The following is a 19,379-nucleotide window of genomic DNA, read 5'->3' as shown; positions in this document are numbered from 1 at the left end:
AAATTTACATAAATGTTGAATTCAGAATGTATATATAAACTGTTAATTTTGGTTATAGACAGCTGAAAGTCATTGAAAAATTAACAGCCTAACTGTGATTCTGTAACTCTTGATAAGCCTTCTTCCAGATTTTAGGAAGTAGCAGCTGTGCCTTCCTGTAAACTGTATTCAGAGGAGGAGTTTCTGGAGCCGGCAGTGAAATAAACACTCCCACAATCAACACTGGTGTACTAGGTTCTAAAGTGACTCAAATTTAAGTTGTTTTTAGCTTGATTGGAAATGAGCAAGAATAGTATTGCCAAAAAGAAAAACAAACAAACAGTAGAAGCTAAAAATAATCGAGAAAATGATAGTAATTTAAGTACTCTCAAAAATTATCTTATAGGTTGCATATATCCCCAAGCTTGTATTAATTTATATAGATTCTATTTTTAGTGTAAAGCAGTAGAAAGCTGGTAATGAATGAAAAACATATCAAGAACATTTGTATTTGAAATTTTACACAGAAAGATTATATATTCCAGTAGCTGTTTTTATTTCTATTGGTGTGAATCCCCCATTTCAGTGACTGTAACATAAACCATGTCACACAAAGTTGGAGACCTTTATCTTATGGATGATATAAAGGGCTAAGATAATTTGATACTAAAAACTGCTCATCAACAAGGACAGGTTATATAATTCTGTAAGAAAACAAATTTACTTATATTTATTAGGTGGTGGTAAAAGCTAAGTTTTGCACCACCTCTCTTGGCTGTGAAGCAGCAAGTATCTTCCAATATTAGAAAATGATGTTATAGAAACATATGGAAGGCAAATACATAAAAATAAAAAAGCCAGGCTTGGTTTGGTTGAATATTCATGAAGAAAATGAAAATAGCCAGTACTGATGTTCCTCTCCTCTTTCTGTTCACTTGCTTGTGGAAATAATTCCATAAACCTCTTTCTCAATCCTTCACATGACCCCCCTAATGGAATTCAGTATGAACAACGAGGAAAACTTTTTCTGCAGTTCTTTTCTCATCATTGTGGGTAGCATTACTCTTCTACTTGACTCTCAAATTCCTATACTAAGATGTCCGCCCCGTTCCTCTCTGTATATAAACAGCTACCATGAGGTCCCTGGTCTAGGCCAGGGATTTCAAATATGAGCTACAGTTATTATTTTCTGCTGACTTTCTAGCTTCTTTTTTTCCTAATTCTAAAACTATTCTTTGCCTGGTAATATTTTATTGCATAATTTTTCAAAATCTTAGGAGCTTAGAATATACCTACATTAATGTTCAAAATATAGCATACCAGATTTGAGGTGATACATTTAATCCTTAGTTCTTATGTCCCCATTTGAAGTGACACCTGATATTTCATCTGGCAAAGTCAATGAAATTTATGAAACAATATTTATTACATAGAGTTATTTATGTAAAGAATAGTACCCTCCCCCAGCAGCATAGAGAAACACTGTTAATCAGGATGTCTGTTCATGTGATAATTCTCCCTTTAATACAGCCATATAAAAAGCTACAAGAAACAATAAGCTTCTCAACAAGGATTTATAAACAATCACTCTTGAATTCCTTAAAAAAGGAAACAGACGTTATGCTGACGCACAAACACTTAAAAAAAAATCAGGGAGTTTAAAAATAGAACAGCACTGCCCTATAGATCAAAAATTGTTTAAAAGATTAAAAAAGTTAAAACAAACAAACAAACAAACGGAGCTTATACAGGACAAAAAGTCAAAAGAAAGCTAGTGAAGTTTTTGAGGATTTTCTATCTGAGGCATAAAATGGCAGGATATATTTTATAGGAAAATTTCAACTGTCTTAAGTTTTTTCAAGCCATCTTCTATGAAAGAGAAGTTCACCATGAATGGGAAACACCTTTTTCCCACACTTCAATATAAAAAGCTTTTATATCAATATATTGTCAGTTTTGAACTATTATAGCTACTTCAAGGTTATCTTATAATACTAAACTAGATTACCAAACCAGATACTGCACTACAAGACATTTCTCTAGCTGTGTTGTTTTAGATCCCAATAATTAATTAGTACTTCATGTGCTAATTAAATTTCACTCTTTATCAGTAGTGAAATTTCTCCTCTCAACTCCTTTTCTTTGGGCATAATGCTTTGTGCTTTCTTACTGAGATATGGAAACAGTCTTGTCATTTCTTTGCCAAATTCAGAATAATCTATCAAATGAGATCATTTTTTTCTCCCTCAGTATTCAGGATGAATCCAAAGACTTGATGTAGTTAACAAATTACTTCCATGAACACTGGATCTGAGACAAGTCATAAATTAATCTCTTAAGCGACAGTTAAGCACTTTCTCATTCACCGAAATTCAATTTTTCTTCTCCCTCAGAAAGCTTTCCTTTACAAAGCAGCTTACAACAATAGACTAATGCCTAGGTTTTGTCACTAAATAAAATTATGATGACTAATATCAGACTACATTAAAAATCTATACTTTAGAATGAAAATTTACCTATAGTCAGAGTTATCACCTATTTCAATTAAAAGAAAAAGAAATATATCCTGATGGTGGACTTGTGCTTGCCTAGAAATGCGCAATCTATTTATATTACTGGCGATTCAAATAAAATACATAATTCCCTTTATTTTCATTACTCAACATATATAATAGAAAATTAGAGTATCATATTCTAACACTTTTTTAAAAATTCAGGTGTCAGTATAACATACTGGAAAATATACTATTAGGAGTGAAGAAACTTACTTTCTAGACCTAGTTCTGCAATTCACAGGTTATAATTGATTTCTGGCAACTATATAGCCTTTCTAGGCCTTAGGTTTTTGTCTATAAATGGGGGCCTGGATAGCCTGGATATCTCTTCTAGCACTAGAAATCTATAGTTATATCTTGTAAATTATTATTAAAACTAAAAATAAGGTTAAAGTAGTTTCTCACCTGCTTTTTATGACAATATCTAATATCTAATACCTTATAATAGGAGCTCTGGTAGCATAGTGGCTAAAGCACTTGACTGCTAACCAGAAGGCTGGTGGTTCAAACCCACCAGCCACTCCTCGGAAGGAAGGTTGGGCAATCCTACTTCTGTAGTGATACTGCCTCGGAAACCCAAGGAGGGGTTGCTATGAGTCGGGTTTGACTCGACGGCACATAACAACAACAATACCTTATAACAATCTACAAAATGTGAGTGCTGTCTTATGTCATTAGTTATCCAGTTTTCTCATGTATTATATTCAATGGCTCTTACTATTATAAATCTATATGTTGTTATTGTTGTTATGTGCCGTCGAGTCAAACCCGACTCCTAGCGACCCCTCCTTGGGTTTCCGAGGCAGTATCACTACGGAAGGAGGATTGTCCAGCCTTCCTTCCGAGGAGTGGCTGGTGGGTTTGAACCGCCAGCCTTCTGGTTAGCAGTCAAGTGCCTTAGGCACTATACTACCAGAGCTCCTATAAACAATAAAAATGTGAAAGTTCAATTTTAGCTTTTGTTTCAGTGTAAGTCATAACCTATTTTGTATATTCTCCAATAAAAACACCTCCCAACCAACTAACTGAACCAAAAACCCCCTTTTCTTTGGGGAGGTTGAAGAAAGGCAGGAGAAGATCAGATCATTTGGTTCTTAAACCAAATTGTAACTTCATCTGTTTATCATTGTAATAAGGACTCCAAGTCCATTTGAGATAGCTTAGTAAGAACATATTCTATACAGGTTTCCCCTGCTATCTGAAAATAGAGCATTCCTAAGAAACCTCTCATAAAGCCAAAATGGTGTAATGTGAAGAACCAATTACCATTAATTTAAGTGGGAAAAATATTAGAGCATTCCCAGACTCAAAATATAAATCTACCAAATTATATCAAATAATATATAAAATCTAAAATAGCACTAACATCAAGTAAAACAGGAATGATATACACAGCCTGTATAAGGTAGAAATAATGTATGCACAGTGTAGTTCCTGGATAAGGAGGTTGGTGATGCCACCCTTGCTACTCAGGATATGTGCTGCCTCTTTAACAGTTCGCTACAAAACCAACACAGGACATTTGTTTTGCTTTTAAACACCTCTTCAGATATCATTCAGTTAGTGAAAACAGGTACTAGTGTAGATCTTTCATAAAAGTGAAGTAGCATAAAGTGAACTTTCGAAAACTGGGGGCTACATGATTGCCAGTAGTAAATTCAGTAACGAACCACCAAACCCATTGTTACCTAGTTGATTCCAACTCATAGTGACCCTACAGGGCAGAGCAGAACTGCCCCATAGGGTTTCCAAGGCTGTAAATCTTTACAGAAGCTGAGCGCCTCATCTTTTTCCAGTGGAGCAGCTGGAAGATTCAAACCGCTGACTTTTTGGTTAGCAGCTAAACGCTTTAACCGCTGCAACAATCGGACCTGACAGAGTAGCCCAAAGAAGCTAATAATTAATACTAATTTATGTGTACTGTCAATCTTAACTAAAGAAAGCTGTTTATAAGTTCCAGTTGTACCTGTAAGGTATTTGTGACATAAGTTAAAATAGCTAAGCTTCAAAAGAAAACAGACAAAAAATGTCAAAAAAATAGCCATAACACTGTTAAAAACAACACTGGCATTTTATTCCTCAAAAATAAATGAATCTTTTAAAACTTTAACTTCTTTTAAAAAAGGTAAAACAATCTTGTCAATTTAAATGTGAATACACTTAATGTTGGCAAAAAATACTGTTCTAGTCAAAAGCTAAAAACTGTTATGATAAGAGAACAATTATCAAACGTGGTTAAAAAACACCATGACAAAAGTACCTAGTGCACATTGCTGAAGGAAGATTGCCAAAATGACCTAACAAAAACTATCAGCTACACCTGCTGAAGTTCACTTTAAAAAGAGTCCTCATTCAAAAAAATTAATTAAGAAGGCACAGTTCCCCAAAGAAGAAACATTTAATTGAAGTTCTATAATTGCTTGTTAATAATCATATCAATTCTGTGAAACATGGAAATTAAAAGAAAACTTTTATCATTAACAATCGAGATGAATTTTACAGCAACAATTTTACTAAATTTTTTGGAATATGAAATGGTTTTCCTAACTCAAATACCACTGATATGTGGTAAGTATTAGGGAATCTTCAGTGCTTACCATTTATACTGCTCTACAGGAAAAAACAAAACACACACAAAATTTCTGTCTTACAGATAAAAATTTAAAGATTAATTTTACTGTAAATAGTCTAAGAGCCAACAAAAGGTATTCAGAATAAAATGAACAGTTTAGAATGCTTATGCTATAAAAAAATTCTGTGAATTCTTTAAGACACTTAAAAATCAGGATAATGTTGAAAGAAGAGCAATTTGAACTTTTATTAACTTTAAAGTATCTTGAGTAGTAAAAACAAAATTGCAACCACAAATTTAGGTTTTAAATCTAATGAAGTGTAATTGCAGCTGTATTCTAGATCTTAAAGTGTATACACACAAGGTTGGTGAAAACAAATTACATAGACCATACTAATCACTGAAAATTGTTCCCCTCAAAAACTGTTCCTCAGCTTTTTATTTTAAAATGATCACTGAATAATCTATTTCTTGTTTCATATGAAATCTTAGGCCAATTTATTTATATTTCTTGTGCTTTATTTTTTTATTTCTGTGTCACTAAAATGAATATAGTACATAAGTTTCTAGGTAAAAAATCAATAGTAAAATTAGAATCCCAGACTAGTTGTCTCTACAACCAACATGTCTAGGCTACTACCTTTTACCACCAAATGGTATGTTTTTAGAATCAGCCTGTGGAAAACACTATTATTTCACTATGCAAAAGGCCAGGGAACAAAGCTAACAATCAGAGGCCAAATAAAAAGTAAAATAAATCATAATAAAATACTGGCTTAATTATCCCAAAGAAGTGGAGATAATGAAATAAATTATATTTACCAAGTGCTTTGAGATCATTAATAAAAATAAAAATATTATTTTAACTTAATTTTACTTCTTATAAGGGGGCGCTGATTGTTTCCAGGTCACAGTAGACAGTTCTGACTGTATATTCAATAAATCAAACATATAAAAATTATCCATGTTATTCATCTTTACCAAAGTGTACTAATTAATGGTATCTTTAAAAGCTTAATTCAAATGGTGCCAGAATAGACTGCAGGGAGAAAGGACAATCCACTTACAGGATTTATAATAAACAGGAAAAAAAATTTCCCACAGATAACCATCTTCTGTAGAAATAGGAATGTATTTAAGTAGGAAGTAAGGGATGGAAGTTAACTTTCATATTCAGCTATTCAAGAATAGCATTTATTAGTTTTATTTTATATCACTGATAAGCATTTGTGAGGAGCCCTGGTGGCACAGTGGCTAAGTGCTCAGTTCCTAACTGAAAGGCTGGAGATTGGTGGGTTCGTTTGAACTCATCATTCACTCTGCAGAAGATGAGGCAGTCTGTTTCTGTAAAGATTCCCAGCCTTGGAAACCCTAAGAGGTAATTCTACTCTGTCTTACAGGGTCACTATGAGTTGGAATTGATTGGGCAGCAATGGGTTGGGGTTTCTTGATTTTTTTTTTCAGTATATCACTTTGTAATTTAAAGGTTTTTAAAATAAGTTTACATTTACAAAGGGCTCTCACAGACAGTATTTAATTTTTTTCCAACAACATTGACATAGCTATCAAACTCTCCACCATGTGGTGAAGTTCAAAGCTGAAGAATATCAGGTTATATGTTACCCTATTAGAAATAACAAAATTACTTAGTAAAATTAATCACCATCTTTGTTCTTTCTCAACCACTATAATATTTTATTCTGCCCATAGAAACCCAATGAGGGTTGAGTCAGATCTGACTCAACGGCAGTGAGTTTGGTTTTTGGTTTATATAGTAATCTTAGTTGGTTTGGGCATGTTTTGCTCTGAAAATGCCCCTCTAAGATGAAATTGTTTTCTTAAATAATATCAGTTGTAAAAAGCAAAAAAAATATTAAAAATTTAAATGTCTTCCAGATTGCTAAATTTAATAGGGTTTAGAAATGGACATTATTTATTTGTCTCACCAGAATAATTCTGGTGATGAATGCATATTGCAAGTTTTACTTATTTTACAATGCAAGCAATGAAAAGAAGTGAAAGGAAAAAAAGAGAGTAAAAGGCTTTTTAAATCCTAATGATTATGATGTAGCACTACTTTCAGTCTTGTTTCTGCTGCTTTTGAGCTGTGTAAATTTGGCCAAGTGACCTCAATTTCTCATCTATAACTCTGGTTGTGATGTTAAAAATAATGTATGTAAATGTGGTTCAATGAAATATAAAGTGGTATTTTTAGTCCAAGGAAAATAAACTCTGAGAGTCTGATAATGCAGAGGTCTTTTGTTGTTGGTTTGCTTTCTATTTTAAGCACAATGACCTGTGTGGCAAAGAAAAGAAGTCTGAAGAGGGAAAACATAAGTGACAGGCAACTTCAGATTTCTTACCTGCGTACATGTGGTATGTAAGCCTCTCTATAAGTTTAATAACAGTTCCTGCTTTGATAATTGGGATTCCAGCCTTGGGCTGCATGTTTTCTTCAAATATTATATTCTCTTCAGAGTCAGGTTCTGCAAATCTATAAACATCAGCACTAGGAAGCCTCATCTGCTCCTCCTTCTCTTCCTGTAGCATTGTTACATCAAGCATCCTTTCCAGTGTACTCCGGTACTGTAAAGATATCAATGCTGCCATCCAATTGTTTTTCTCTTCAGCTGACTTGGCAGAAAATATAACACTATTTTCATCTTTTAAAATTATTTCAAAAGCATGCTTGTACTCATTGGTGTCATCTTTGTCATTAATCTGTACCTTTCTCATAAAAAACTTTTCTTTAAGACGATATTCTGCATTGCTAGCACCAGGAAGTCTTGGTTGTCCATGATTTGATTTACAGCAAATCATTAAGCCATCAAAGAGAAATATGTGTCTCTCATGTTTGGCTCCTACACGTGTAAGAGTTCCTTCCATTATAAACTCATTGCAACACTGTCCAATGTCTTTTCCCTCCCAACCATCGATATTCTTCTGAATCTCATTCATTTTCTTGATTGCTAGTTGTTTCCCCTTCATTTGTTGACTATAAAACCGACATGCAGATTCACTGGGATAAAGGAAGACATCGTTAATATACAAATGACACAGAATCTAGAGTTCACAGCAATAAGGGCACTGTTTAAAAAAAAAAAGGTCATTTTTAAAAGGTGCACTGATAAGGTGTTTACTCATTCACCAAATGTATTAGTGTTACAGAACTACACAGATTTGGAAATTAAAGCAACACAGTGAAGAAATTTTTTTAGTGCTCTAAAAATGAACAGTGACTACGAACAAAATTCTACCCTATAAATTCAGATACAGAATGATTATTTCTGCCTTGGCTACTAAATATTTAGTATGGCAAATAGTAAAAAGTATCCCATACATAATGAAAAAGTACTTAAAGGGACTAAGACCCAATGCTGAAAAACATGCAGCACATATTATAATTAAGAAACTGGAAGCAATATTGTCTGAATTAATGCTTCGAGTTATACAATTCCTAAAATAAAGGACACTGCTAATTACTTTGACAGAACAATGACGCTGACATAAATTGACCCAATACATTTTGCGCTCTCTCTCCATTAGCTTACCAGTTGACTCTCAGAAGGTCTTGTCTGGGAGTATGCAGGGAAAATGCACAAATATGAAAGGTTTTTCAAACAATAACAAATTCACTTGGCTTTGATGTCACTTCCTCTGAAACAGCAAGCTTGTCACTAAAACTATTTTCTTCATTGTTTACTTGAAGAGAGAACTAGGAACCCTGAATTTATACTACAACTTTCAGGGTGAAAAGCAGGATTAAAAATAAAGTGAAAATATTCACCTCAGTCTTCGTTTTGCAAGACTTTTAGAACATATTTTTTCCATACCACTCTGAACATTAAGCAAAGCTGTTATTGCTTGTTTCAAGCATTCCTTGTCTTCTTGATCTTCACTCTTTTCTTCTAACTGCTGCAAAGCCAAAATGACAAATCTGAACCAGCAGAACTAGTTTGGACAAAATAATAAAAATCCCATTTTCTTTAAGAATGAAAATAACATTGATTGAACTCTACCACAATATTTTTTAAGTCATAAAAAATACTCTTTAAAAATCTTTTTACTTTTTGCATATTACTTTATATACTGACATACAACCAAGCTTTCCCACATTAAAAAAACAAAAACAAACCTCTTAAGAATAGAAGCAGTGTTAAAGATGGCTTACACATTGTATAAATGCCCTGTCATGGGCAGTTTCTCAAACTGCACATTACTGAAAAGAAACGAGGGGCATAACTGTCTTTTTAACTATCATGGGATTTAGCACAGCACTAGTTTCATAGCTTAGATTTTCTGAAGTATAGAATCTAGTCTTAGGTTTCCGATCTTTACATTACCATCACAGGGCATTGGGATGGTAAGGAAGATAAATACAGAAAAGGATGCCAATATAGTGGAAAAGAACTTGAAGACACAAAATCTTGAATCAAATTTTGACTCTACTTCCATGTGCCCTTGCAGCCAGTTTACTGTGCCTCTGAACCTAACTTTCCCATCTGCCTATAAATAAGGGTTATAAAAAGCCTTCCTTGCCAACTTTATGGAATTATTAAGAATCAAAGTATTTTGTAAACGCTAATGTACAATATAAATGTTTTCTGTGTAGTTTCTACTAGAGAATTAACAACATAGGCATTATGAAGAACTTTGTCAGTATCCACATGGTAGGCAGGATTCTGAGAAATGCTGGAAATATGCATACTTATGAAACTCATGCTCATTTTCTGTTAGTGGCAAAGATACTACTTTTAGTATATTTATAGTAAGTCTGTACTTAACAAGGAGTGAATCATCAAGAATTACTAATTATCAATACAATAGTGGCTGTAATTTAAATTTAAAGTAGGAGCTCTGGTAGCATAGTGCCTAAGGCACTTGACTGCTAACCAGAAGACTGCCGGTTCAAACCCACCAGCCACTTCTTGGAAGGAAGGTTGGGCAATCTACTTCTGAAGTGATACCACCTTGGAAACCCAAGGAGGGGTCGCTATGAGTCGGGTCTGACTCAACGGCACATAACAACAACAACAATTAACTAAAGTATGAATGATTATAAGTAATGATTTAGTGATCTTCTAAACCTGTTTTTGGCATAAGAAACAAGAGGAAAAGTTAAGAAATAACATTTTTATTAATACAGCTTTCATGCAACTATTTAAGAACACATCTTAAAAAGACTTGAGAAACAAAACTGTAAGATATTCAAATTTATAAAGAAGTTTATTTTTCAATGAGTGTCATTATTTATTAATGTTTTATTTAGTACTTTAAGATTTTATGTTCTTGAGAGATATCCTTACAGATCATCAACAACACATTCCTTCTGCTTCCATTGATAAAAATTAGTTGTACGTATACCAAAGTATGTAACGATGACCTTTGGTCACTCAGTGCCCCAAACTATTTCTATACAAATAATTTATTTAGAATAATTTAATGTTCAAATATTTTACCACATTGCAATGTGTATGTAATGCTCAGCTTTTATTATCCAAGTTTCTTATATTCACTATTGTGAAATATATCATTTTATCAATATCCTTTTCTCACCACACTACAGCCAAAATATGCATGCTTTTAGAAAAATATTCATCCTCAATTTGTTAAGTGAAAGAAAATTCTATTTATGGTAATTCTCAACATAACAAAACCCAAACAAAAAGTCACTGCTATCAAGTTGATTCAGACTCATAGAGACCATGTAGGGCAGAGTAGATAGAACTGCCCCATAGGATTTCCAAAGCTGTAAATCTTTACAGGAGCAGACAGCTGCATCTTTTGGGAGTGCCTGGTAGGTTTGAACTGCTGACCTTAACCACTGTACCACCAGAGATACTTATATAACAACAGATTTTTTTTAAAAAAAGGATAGTTCCCAAAGGTTGAAAGATTTTTAAATATGTACATTAAAAAACAACAAAACTGAAATACTATTTACTCATAGTATTACTCTTCACTGTGACCAGCTAGATTGAAAATAGTTAATGGCCAGTTGATTATAAAGAAAGATAATAGTTGTTATTTGACATCTGTTACTGGTAGGCTGAAGGCTGGACTTGGGTAATTTCTCAAAGTCCCTACTATTTCCATCATTCTAAACTATTTACTTCTGTTCTGGTGGACTTTTTGGAGACATATAAAATCTTACCAGCTACCTTATCAAATTTTGGCTTCCAAGGTAGTAGATAATCAAACACAGAATACAATGGGGAAAAATTCTAAATGGTACAACATGGTATTTTGTTGAATTATTTCAGAATTTAATTGCTCAAAAGTAAAGTTCAGAGCTATTTAAGTCAGTAAGATCCATGGAACTTTTTTAGTCTTGAAGAGTATTACTGAGCCTTTGATATTTTTTAAAATTATTATTCAGGCAAACATATCTAAAGACATGAAAAAAACCACAATTGTTACATATAAAATGAACTATAAAATAACAAATCCATTTAAATGTGCATTTGATTTTCTCTTCTAAAAATGTTTTAAGTTTCTGAATCATTTAACATCATTTAATAGCAACAAACAGAGAATATATACTGGCATCTCAAAAAATATTGTTAATATATTTTAAAACCACAAACACAAAGTATATCTAAATATCCATAAATCTTTTCTGGTTATATAATTTTAAAATGTCATTTTTACATTCAAAGCATTAGCAAGCATTTAAAGTAAATTTCAGTGTAATAAATGACCTTTCCTAAAAGCGTTTGTTTATGAAAATTTTTTTCTTCTTTTTGCTTCTCTTACCAAACACAGCTGATTTAAACTGGGCACTGCTAACTACCATCAAAATGGGGTGACTTAACATTGCTACAGAAACAAAGCAGTGGCAATTAGTATGGAAATGAGACTGCAAAAAGAAGCATCCTCTTGTCACCAAAGTGATACTCAATACCATGCTTTTCATGGGTGCCTATTTAATTAAACTTGGAAGGAAAGTGGGGGAATCTACTTCCGTAGTGATACTGCCTCAGAAACCCAACGAGGGGTTGCTATGAGTCGGGTCCCACTCGACGGCACTGAGTTTGGTTTGTTTTGGTTTTATTTAATAATATTGTGCAATAGCAACAATTTAATTTTACAAATGAAGTTTACTTAAAATAGTTTAAAAATCACCAAAATCCTGAGATTATACTGTGATATTTGTTATTGTATTTCAACTTATCTGAGGAATCATATTCTAGCACAAGAACTCAAGTGCTTACCAAAAGAACCAAACCAAACTTAATGCCATGGAGTCAGATCCAACTCATAGCGATCCCTCCTTGGATTTCCAAGGCAGTATCACTACAGAAGTAGATTGCCCAATTTTCCTTCTGAGGAGTGGCTGGTGGGTTTGAACTGCCAGCCTTCTGGTTAGCAGTCAAATGCCTAAGGCACTATGCCACCAGAGTTCCTAAATGCTTATAGAGATGATAAAATTTATCTTTTCACAAGAAAGAAGCCACTTTTACCAGTGATTACATTTTTTGGTCCCTAAGTAGAAGGGAGGGAGCTCTGGTGGTATAGTGCCTAAGGCATCTATCTGAATGCTAACCAGAAGGCTGGTGGTTCAAACCCACCAGCCAGCCACTCCTCAGAAGGAAGATTGGGCAGTCTACTTCCATAGTGATATTGCCTCAGAAACTCAAGGAGGGGTCTCTGTGAGTTGGATCTGACTTCACGGTGGTGAGAAGTAGAAGGGAATAGGGGCCGTGGGGCTGCTGACTGAAAGACCAGCAGTTTGAACCCATCAGACGCTCTGCAGAGAAAGATGTGGCAGTCTGCTTCCATAAAGATTTCCAAAGGTCTCCCTTGGAAACCCTATGGGGCAGCAGTTCTACTCTGCAACAGCTGAGTTAGAATCGACTCCACAGCAATGGCTTTTGTTTTGGATTAAAGTAGAAGGGACAATATTTAATAGGCATTTGGCCGCTAACCAGAAGGCTGGCGGTTCAAACCCACCAGCCACTCCTTGAAAGGAAGGTTGGGCAATCTACTTCTGTAGTGATACCGCCTTGAAAACCCAAAGAGGGGTTACTTTGAGTTGGGCCCAACTCGACAGCACGTAACAACAACAACAACTGCATGTCCAAAGGAAACTCTGAGATATGTAGGACTAAATTTAAGGAACTGTGAAAGGAAAAGGACACAGTGGTATTCAGGAGTGAAATAAAGTGCTGTACGTAATGTATTTTGTATGAATCTAACTCATTCACAAACATATAATGGCTTCTGTCTGCTTAAAAAAACTTGAATTCATATATGTATATGTAGATACATATATATATACACACACACACACGTGTGTGTGTTTATACATATATATGCACACACATATACACACACACATATGTCTTAAATTGTGATTTGGGTGTAACAGGCATGTTTTTATTTCTAGAAACTAATTTTCTCCAACATGTGATTACATGAAATGGCTGTTTAGTTTATGGCAGAGGCAGACAGGACCAAAATTCAGGATCTGTGACTCTCAGCCCAGTGACTTTTTCACTCTATCACCCAACTAACTGAACTGATTTTAAAAAACCAGTTTAAAAAACATTCACTAAATAAAACCGTATCCATTCAAACAGGTGAACTGCAATGCACAAGAATGAAAAAATATACAATCAAGAAACATACACTATAATTGTTTAAGATTCAGGATATAAAAATAAAGATCTATATGTATCTTAAATATTATGTACATATAAAGAATTTCTCAGAAAGAAGGTTGAGCAATCTATTTCCGTAGAGATACTGCCTCAGAAACCCAAAGAGGGGTCACTATGTGTTGGATCTGACTCCACGGCACTGCGTTTTGAGTTATAAAGAATTATCAAAAAATGTGCAAACACAAGCAAAGATGAGGATCACATTTTGATTTTGGAATGGTTACTGGTATACTATGATGAGACTAGACAGATTACAACATGGGAAGATATCTGGTCAAGGAGTGAAGTTGATTTACTAGCCCTTTCAGCAAATGTATGAATTAGTACTCAAATTATTATAATAGTTAAGTAATGAAAGTCTTCTGCTCCTGAGTCTGTCAATTTATCACTCAAACATTCCATTAAAGGGTGACAGGAGAAAGGCAAAGATACTCAACTAAATTAACTAGTCTTTGATGGCAGCAGCACACCTAAAAGGTACGGGTTAAGAAGAGTATGAATGAGATCTGCAGACCACATTTACTCATGATACTGCTATGTGCCCTGGAGTCTATTCCAACTCCTGGTGTCCGTATAGGATAGAGGAGAACAGCCTCATCCAGTTTTCCTAGGATGTAATCTTTCGAGAAAAGATCCACAGACCTTTCTCCTGAGGAACTGCTGAGTGGGTATGAACCACTGACCGTTTGGTTAGCAGACAAGAGTTTAACCATTATGCTACCCTGGGACTCCTCCAATTAGTCATACTACTTGTTAAGAGGGAGCTCTGGTAGCGTAGTGCCTAAGGCACTTGACTCCTAACTAGAAGGATGGCCGTTCAAATGCACCAGCCACTCCTCAGAAGGAAGGTTGGGCAATCTACTTCTGTAGTGATACTGCCTCGAAAACCCAAGGAGGGGCCACTATGAGTTAAGTCCGACTCAATGGCACATAACAAGAACAACAAATTGTTAAAAAGTCAAGTAAAAAGTTTCATAGTCAATCTCCCCCCTTTTCCCAAAAGGTATTTAGTTAAACCAAACCAAACCAAACTCACTGCCATCGAGTTGGATCTGACTCATAGTGACCCCTCCTTGGATTTCCGAGGCAGCTATCACTAGGGAAATAGATTGCCCAATTGTCCTTCCGAGGAGTGGCTGGTGGGTTTGAACCACCAGCCTTCTGGTTAGCAGTCAAATGCCTTAAGCACTACGCCACCAGTGATTTCATGTATGTATATATTTCTCTTGTAATATACAAATATTCAACTAGTAAATGAAAATATTAATACTAATGATATTAACAAACTGATTTTTTTTTTTCACTTAACCAGCTTAAACCCTTATTTCTCCCAAGGAAAGTGAGCAGAACACCATTACCAAGGTTGTGTATATATCATGACATAAGTATTATTTTTTTATAATTGTAATTTAAATACAATAATATCTGTATTAAATTATAAATGATTGAAAATACAAAAATGGAACCTTAAGATACTTTCTAAACAATGACTCCCTAAAGCAATTTCTTAAAAAAAGAGTAATTTAACATTTTTAGCAAATGCTGAAGATGTGCCCTTAAGCTTTCTGTATTCCTGTCAAAGTTGTTGTTGTTAGGTGCCCTCAAGTTGGCTGTGACTCATAGCGAGCCTGTGTAAAACAGAGAGAAACAGTACCCTGTCCTAAGCCATCCTCACAATCCTTACTATGCTTGAACCCATTGTTGTAGCCACTGTGTCAACCCATCTCATTGAGGGCCTTCCCCTTTTTCATTAACCCTCTACTTTACCAAACATGATATTCTTCTCCAGGGAATGGTCCTTTCTGACAATGTGGCCAAAGTAGGTGAGACGAAGTCTGACCATTCTCGCTCCCAAGGAGCATTCTGGCTGCACTTCTTCCAGGACACATTTATTAGTTCTTCTGGCAGTCCATGGTATTTCTGGTATTCTTCACAAATATCACAATTCTATGCATCAACTCTACTTTGGTCTTCCTTATTCATTGTCCAGCTTTCATATGCTTATGAGGCAACTGAAAATACCATGGTTTGAGTTGGGCACACCTTAGTCTTCAAAATGACATCTTCGCTTCTTATAGCTTTAAAGAGGTCTTTTGCAGTGGATTTGCCCAGTGCAATATGACTGTTTTGGTTCCTCTGTGCTGCTCTAACAGACAATACCACAAATGGGATGGCTTAAACAAATAGAGGAGTTTATTCTCTTATAATTTGGAGGCTTTAAATCAGAGTTCAAAGTGCCAGGCTCTAGGGGCTGGGTGAAAGCCCCTAAGCCTTGGGCTTCAGCTCTGCCTTCTGCTCCTGGCCCACTAAAGCTGGAGGCTTTCTTCACTTAAGAGAGCTGCTGGCTGCTGAGACTGACAAGTCCAAGGTTGACAAGTAAAAAAGCACAGTCCCAATGTTACCAAAGCACACGAAAGGCCATTCATTCAAGTCCATTGAAAGTCCCAAGTTCGGTAGAGCATGGCAGAGTGCTTAACAATGATACAGCTACATGCAAGGTTCAAGCATGCCATAACCTACAGACCATTCCCAAAGCTGTTTCTTATATATGGGAAGCAGACCACATACCCAAAGCAGCTACTCAGCTGCTTCAATAGATTCCACCATGGAGTTAATTACCAATCTCACCATGGGGAATAAGTATATTCAGCTGCCCAGCCACTCAAGCAGGCCCAGCCAAGTTGACACACAAACCTAACCACCACAATGATGCCTGATTTCTTGACTGCTGCTTCCATATGGGTGTTGATTGTAGATCCAAGTAAAATACAATCCCTGATAACTTCAATCTTTTCTCCATTTATTATGATGTTGCTTATTGGTGCAGTTGTGAGGATTTTTATTTATCTTTATGTTGAGGTGCAATCCATACTGCAGACTGTAGTCTATGATCTTCATAAGTGCTTTAAATCCTCTTCACTTCAACAAGCAAGGTTGTGTCATCTGCGTATGACAGACTGTTACGATTCTTGAAGCTGCATTCTTCCTCATATAGTCCAGCTTCTTGGATTATTTGCTCAGCATACAGAATGAATAACTATGGTGAAAGGATACAACCCTGATGCACACTTTTCCTAACTTTAAACCATGAAGTATCCAGTTGATTTGTTCAAAAGACAGCCTCGTGGGTCTATAACAGGTTCCTCATGAGCACAATTAAGTGTTCTGGAACTCCCTTTCTCCCCTTAATATTCATTCTTAAAATGGGCTTTACTAATTTCAGTAACCAATTTGAAGGTCAGTTCAATTTTCAGCCTGAAATGTGCAGTAACCAAAGATAATGACACAACATGTTAAGGTTTTTAGAAAAGTAAACGGCAGCATTTGAAATTCATAGCCATGATTTAAATATTGTTAACTCAAATATCAATTTTTAAAATGCATTCAACCACAAGAAGGGAAAATACACAAAAAATTTACCATTGATTCAGCCAGTTTAAAGTTTATAATTGGACATTTTATTTGGGGTTTCTTAAACTAATTAAAATGGGTACTTAAATTTTAAAAATACCTAAAATTAGAGTGAAAAGCACAACAAATACATATATATTTCATTCATATTCAGCAGTTAATATAATGCTATATTTGCTTTATCTATCTCCTTTTTCTTTCTCTGTTGCCAGAGAAGTAGAAAACTAAAGTTAATTATTATTTTAATATGTATTATAGGAATTTAAACTGTTTGAAAATGTTGTCAACATGTCTGGTCAAAAGTATATTACAAGTGATGAAAATGAGGAAAAAATATTATTATCTACTAATAAAATATTTGCCAAACTAAATATAAAAATATTAGAAATTCTGAAAACTTTTTCATGTCAAGAGAGACACTTACTTAAAGAAAATATCTTATAAAAAAAAAAAAGTAGCTTTCTGTAAAGGAGAGGTGATAGGGACTTCCAGTAAGATGTTGGAATAGGCAAACAAGCTATACAAATACTTTTCAACAAAGAAAAGAGAAACCAATTGACAGAGATACAGAAGATAATCCTGGAGCCCTTAGCTTTAAAAGGAAGCATAGAGAGGTGGATTAGGCACCAACTAGTGGAAAAACCTGAATGAAAACAGTGAGTACTGAGACGGAAAGAGCTGCAGACTGTCAGTTACTTTAACAGGACCAACAGCCTGAACATTTCCCAGTGGTATTGGGACCTGAGAATTGACCTAAAGATCAGCCCTGGTTGCCAAGGGCTGCATGGATGACTGCACTGGTAGCCTGTGACTGGAAAGGAAAACAGCAAGGAGGGAGACAACTTGAGCTTTGGACTTTTGGCTGTTCGAGGGCACAGCCATTTTAACTGTTTACAAGCAGCGGTCATTTTGGATATTTAAAGTGACCGAGGGCACAGCCATTTTGCATGTTTACAAGCAGTGGCCATTTTGGATATTTAAAGTGACAGCATTCTCATTTGGATTCCAGGGACCTAAGAATAGGTTCCATTTGCCAAGGACGGTAGGGACATACAGGAGGCTGACAATGGGAAAGGAGACACATGGTGAATGTATAAGTGCTGCCAAATAGTGAAGAGAGGAGCACAGTACCCTGCTTGCTTAGACAACATCCAAAAAAACAAAACAAAAACCATGGACAAGTCACTTCAACATGTTGTTGTTATGTGCCGTCAAGTGAGCCCTGACACATAGCGACCCCTCCTTGGGTTTCCGAGGCAGTATCACTACAGAAGTAGGATTGCCCAACCTTACTTCCGAGGAGTGGCTGGTGGGTTTGAATCGGCAGCCTTCTGGTTAGCAGTCAAGTGCCTTAGGCACTATGCTACCAGAGCTCCTTCAACATACAATCACCTATTAAATATAAAGGCGCTCTGGTAGCATAGTGTCTAAGGCACTTGACTGCTAACCAGAAGCCTGGCAGTTCAAACCCACCAGCCACTCCTCGGAAGGAAGGTTGGGCAATCTATTTCTGTAGTGATACTTCCTTGGAAATCCAAGGAGGGTTTGCTATGAGTCGGCTCCGACTTGATGGCACATAACAACAACATTAAATATAAACACAAAAATGTCACGATGTCCAGGGGGAGCGGAAGATGGCGGACTAGATAGAAGGACTGCACAGACCTTCTTCAACAAAGAAAAGGAAAACCAATTGACACAGACACAGAAGTTATTCTTGGACCCCTGAGCCTTGAAGAGAAGGATTCAGAAGTAGACTAAACCCCAACTAGCAGAAGAATTTGCGTGAAAATACCAAAAGAGGAGATATACGGAGCTGCGGTCTGGCATGGACCTGAGCGCCCGTTACGACATAAATGACCTGGACACTCCCGAGTGGCGTTTTTTGATGGTTATTCAATTGTAAATTGTGCTCAACTGAGTGGAAGACAACGGCAGACCCCATAAGACACAACTACACCCACACCTCCTGCAATTCCACTTACTGAGCGAGAGCCACTTCTTCCTTCTCCACCAATGGGCCAACAATAAAAAACCACCGAGAAAAGCCTCAACCACCTTTGGCTTCTCTTCATAAACAGTTAACAGAGATCTAAGTACAACAATGTCACAATGCTACGGAAACAACAGACCATCACAGTCCACACAAAGAAGCAGGATAAAGTAGTAGAAACAAGAGAGCAGGATACAGATCCAGAA

General features: G+C 35.7%; 1 protein-coding gene across 1 annotated transcript in view; it reads right to left on the bottom strand.

Moving 5' to 3' along the window:
• The window catches only part of SOS1 (SOS Ras/Rac guanine nucleotide exchange factor 1), a 266,745-nt gene that overhangs the window by 37,198 nt on the left and 210,168 nt on the right, over positions 1 to 19,379 (bottom strand). The window contains exons 9-10 of the mRNA XM_007945049.1: positions 8,894 to 9,021; positions 7,470 to 8,125 (exon numbers count right to left, since the gene is read on the bottom strand). Coding sequence (XP_007943240.1) covers positions 7,470 to 8,125; positions 8,894 to 9,021 — 784 coding nt within the window. The remainder of the gene's footprint in view (positions 1 to 7,469; positions 8,126 to 8,893; positions 9,022 to 19,379) is intronic.

This window comes from Orycteropus afer, unplaced genomic scaffold (assembly GCF_000298275.1).
Source record: "Orycteropus afer afer isolate SDZICR_OR568_19922 unplaced genomic scaffold, OryAfe1.0 scaffold00131, whole genome shotgun sequence".
Taxonomy (NCBI): domain Eukaryota; kingdom Metazoa; phylum Chordata; class Mammalia; order Tubulidentata; family Orycteropodidae; genus Orycteropus; species Orycteropus afer.
The sequence above is the reverse complement of the archived record's forward strand: the minus strand, read 5'-3'. Positions and strand labels throughout refer to the sequence as shown.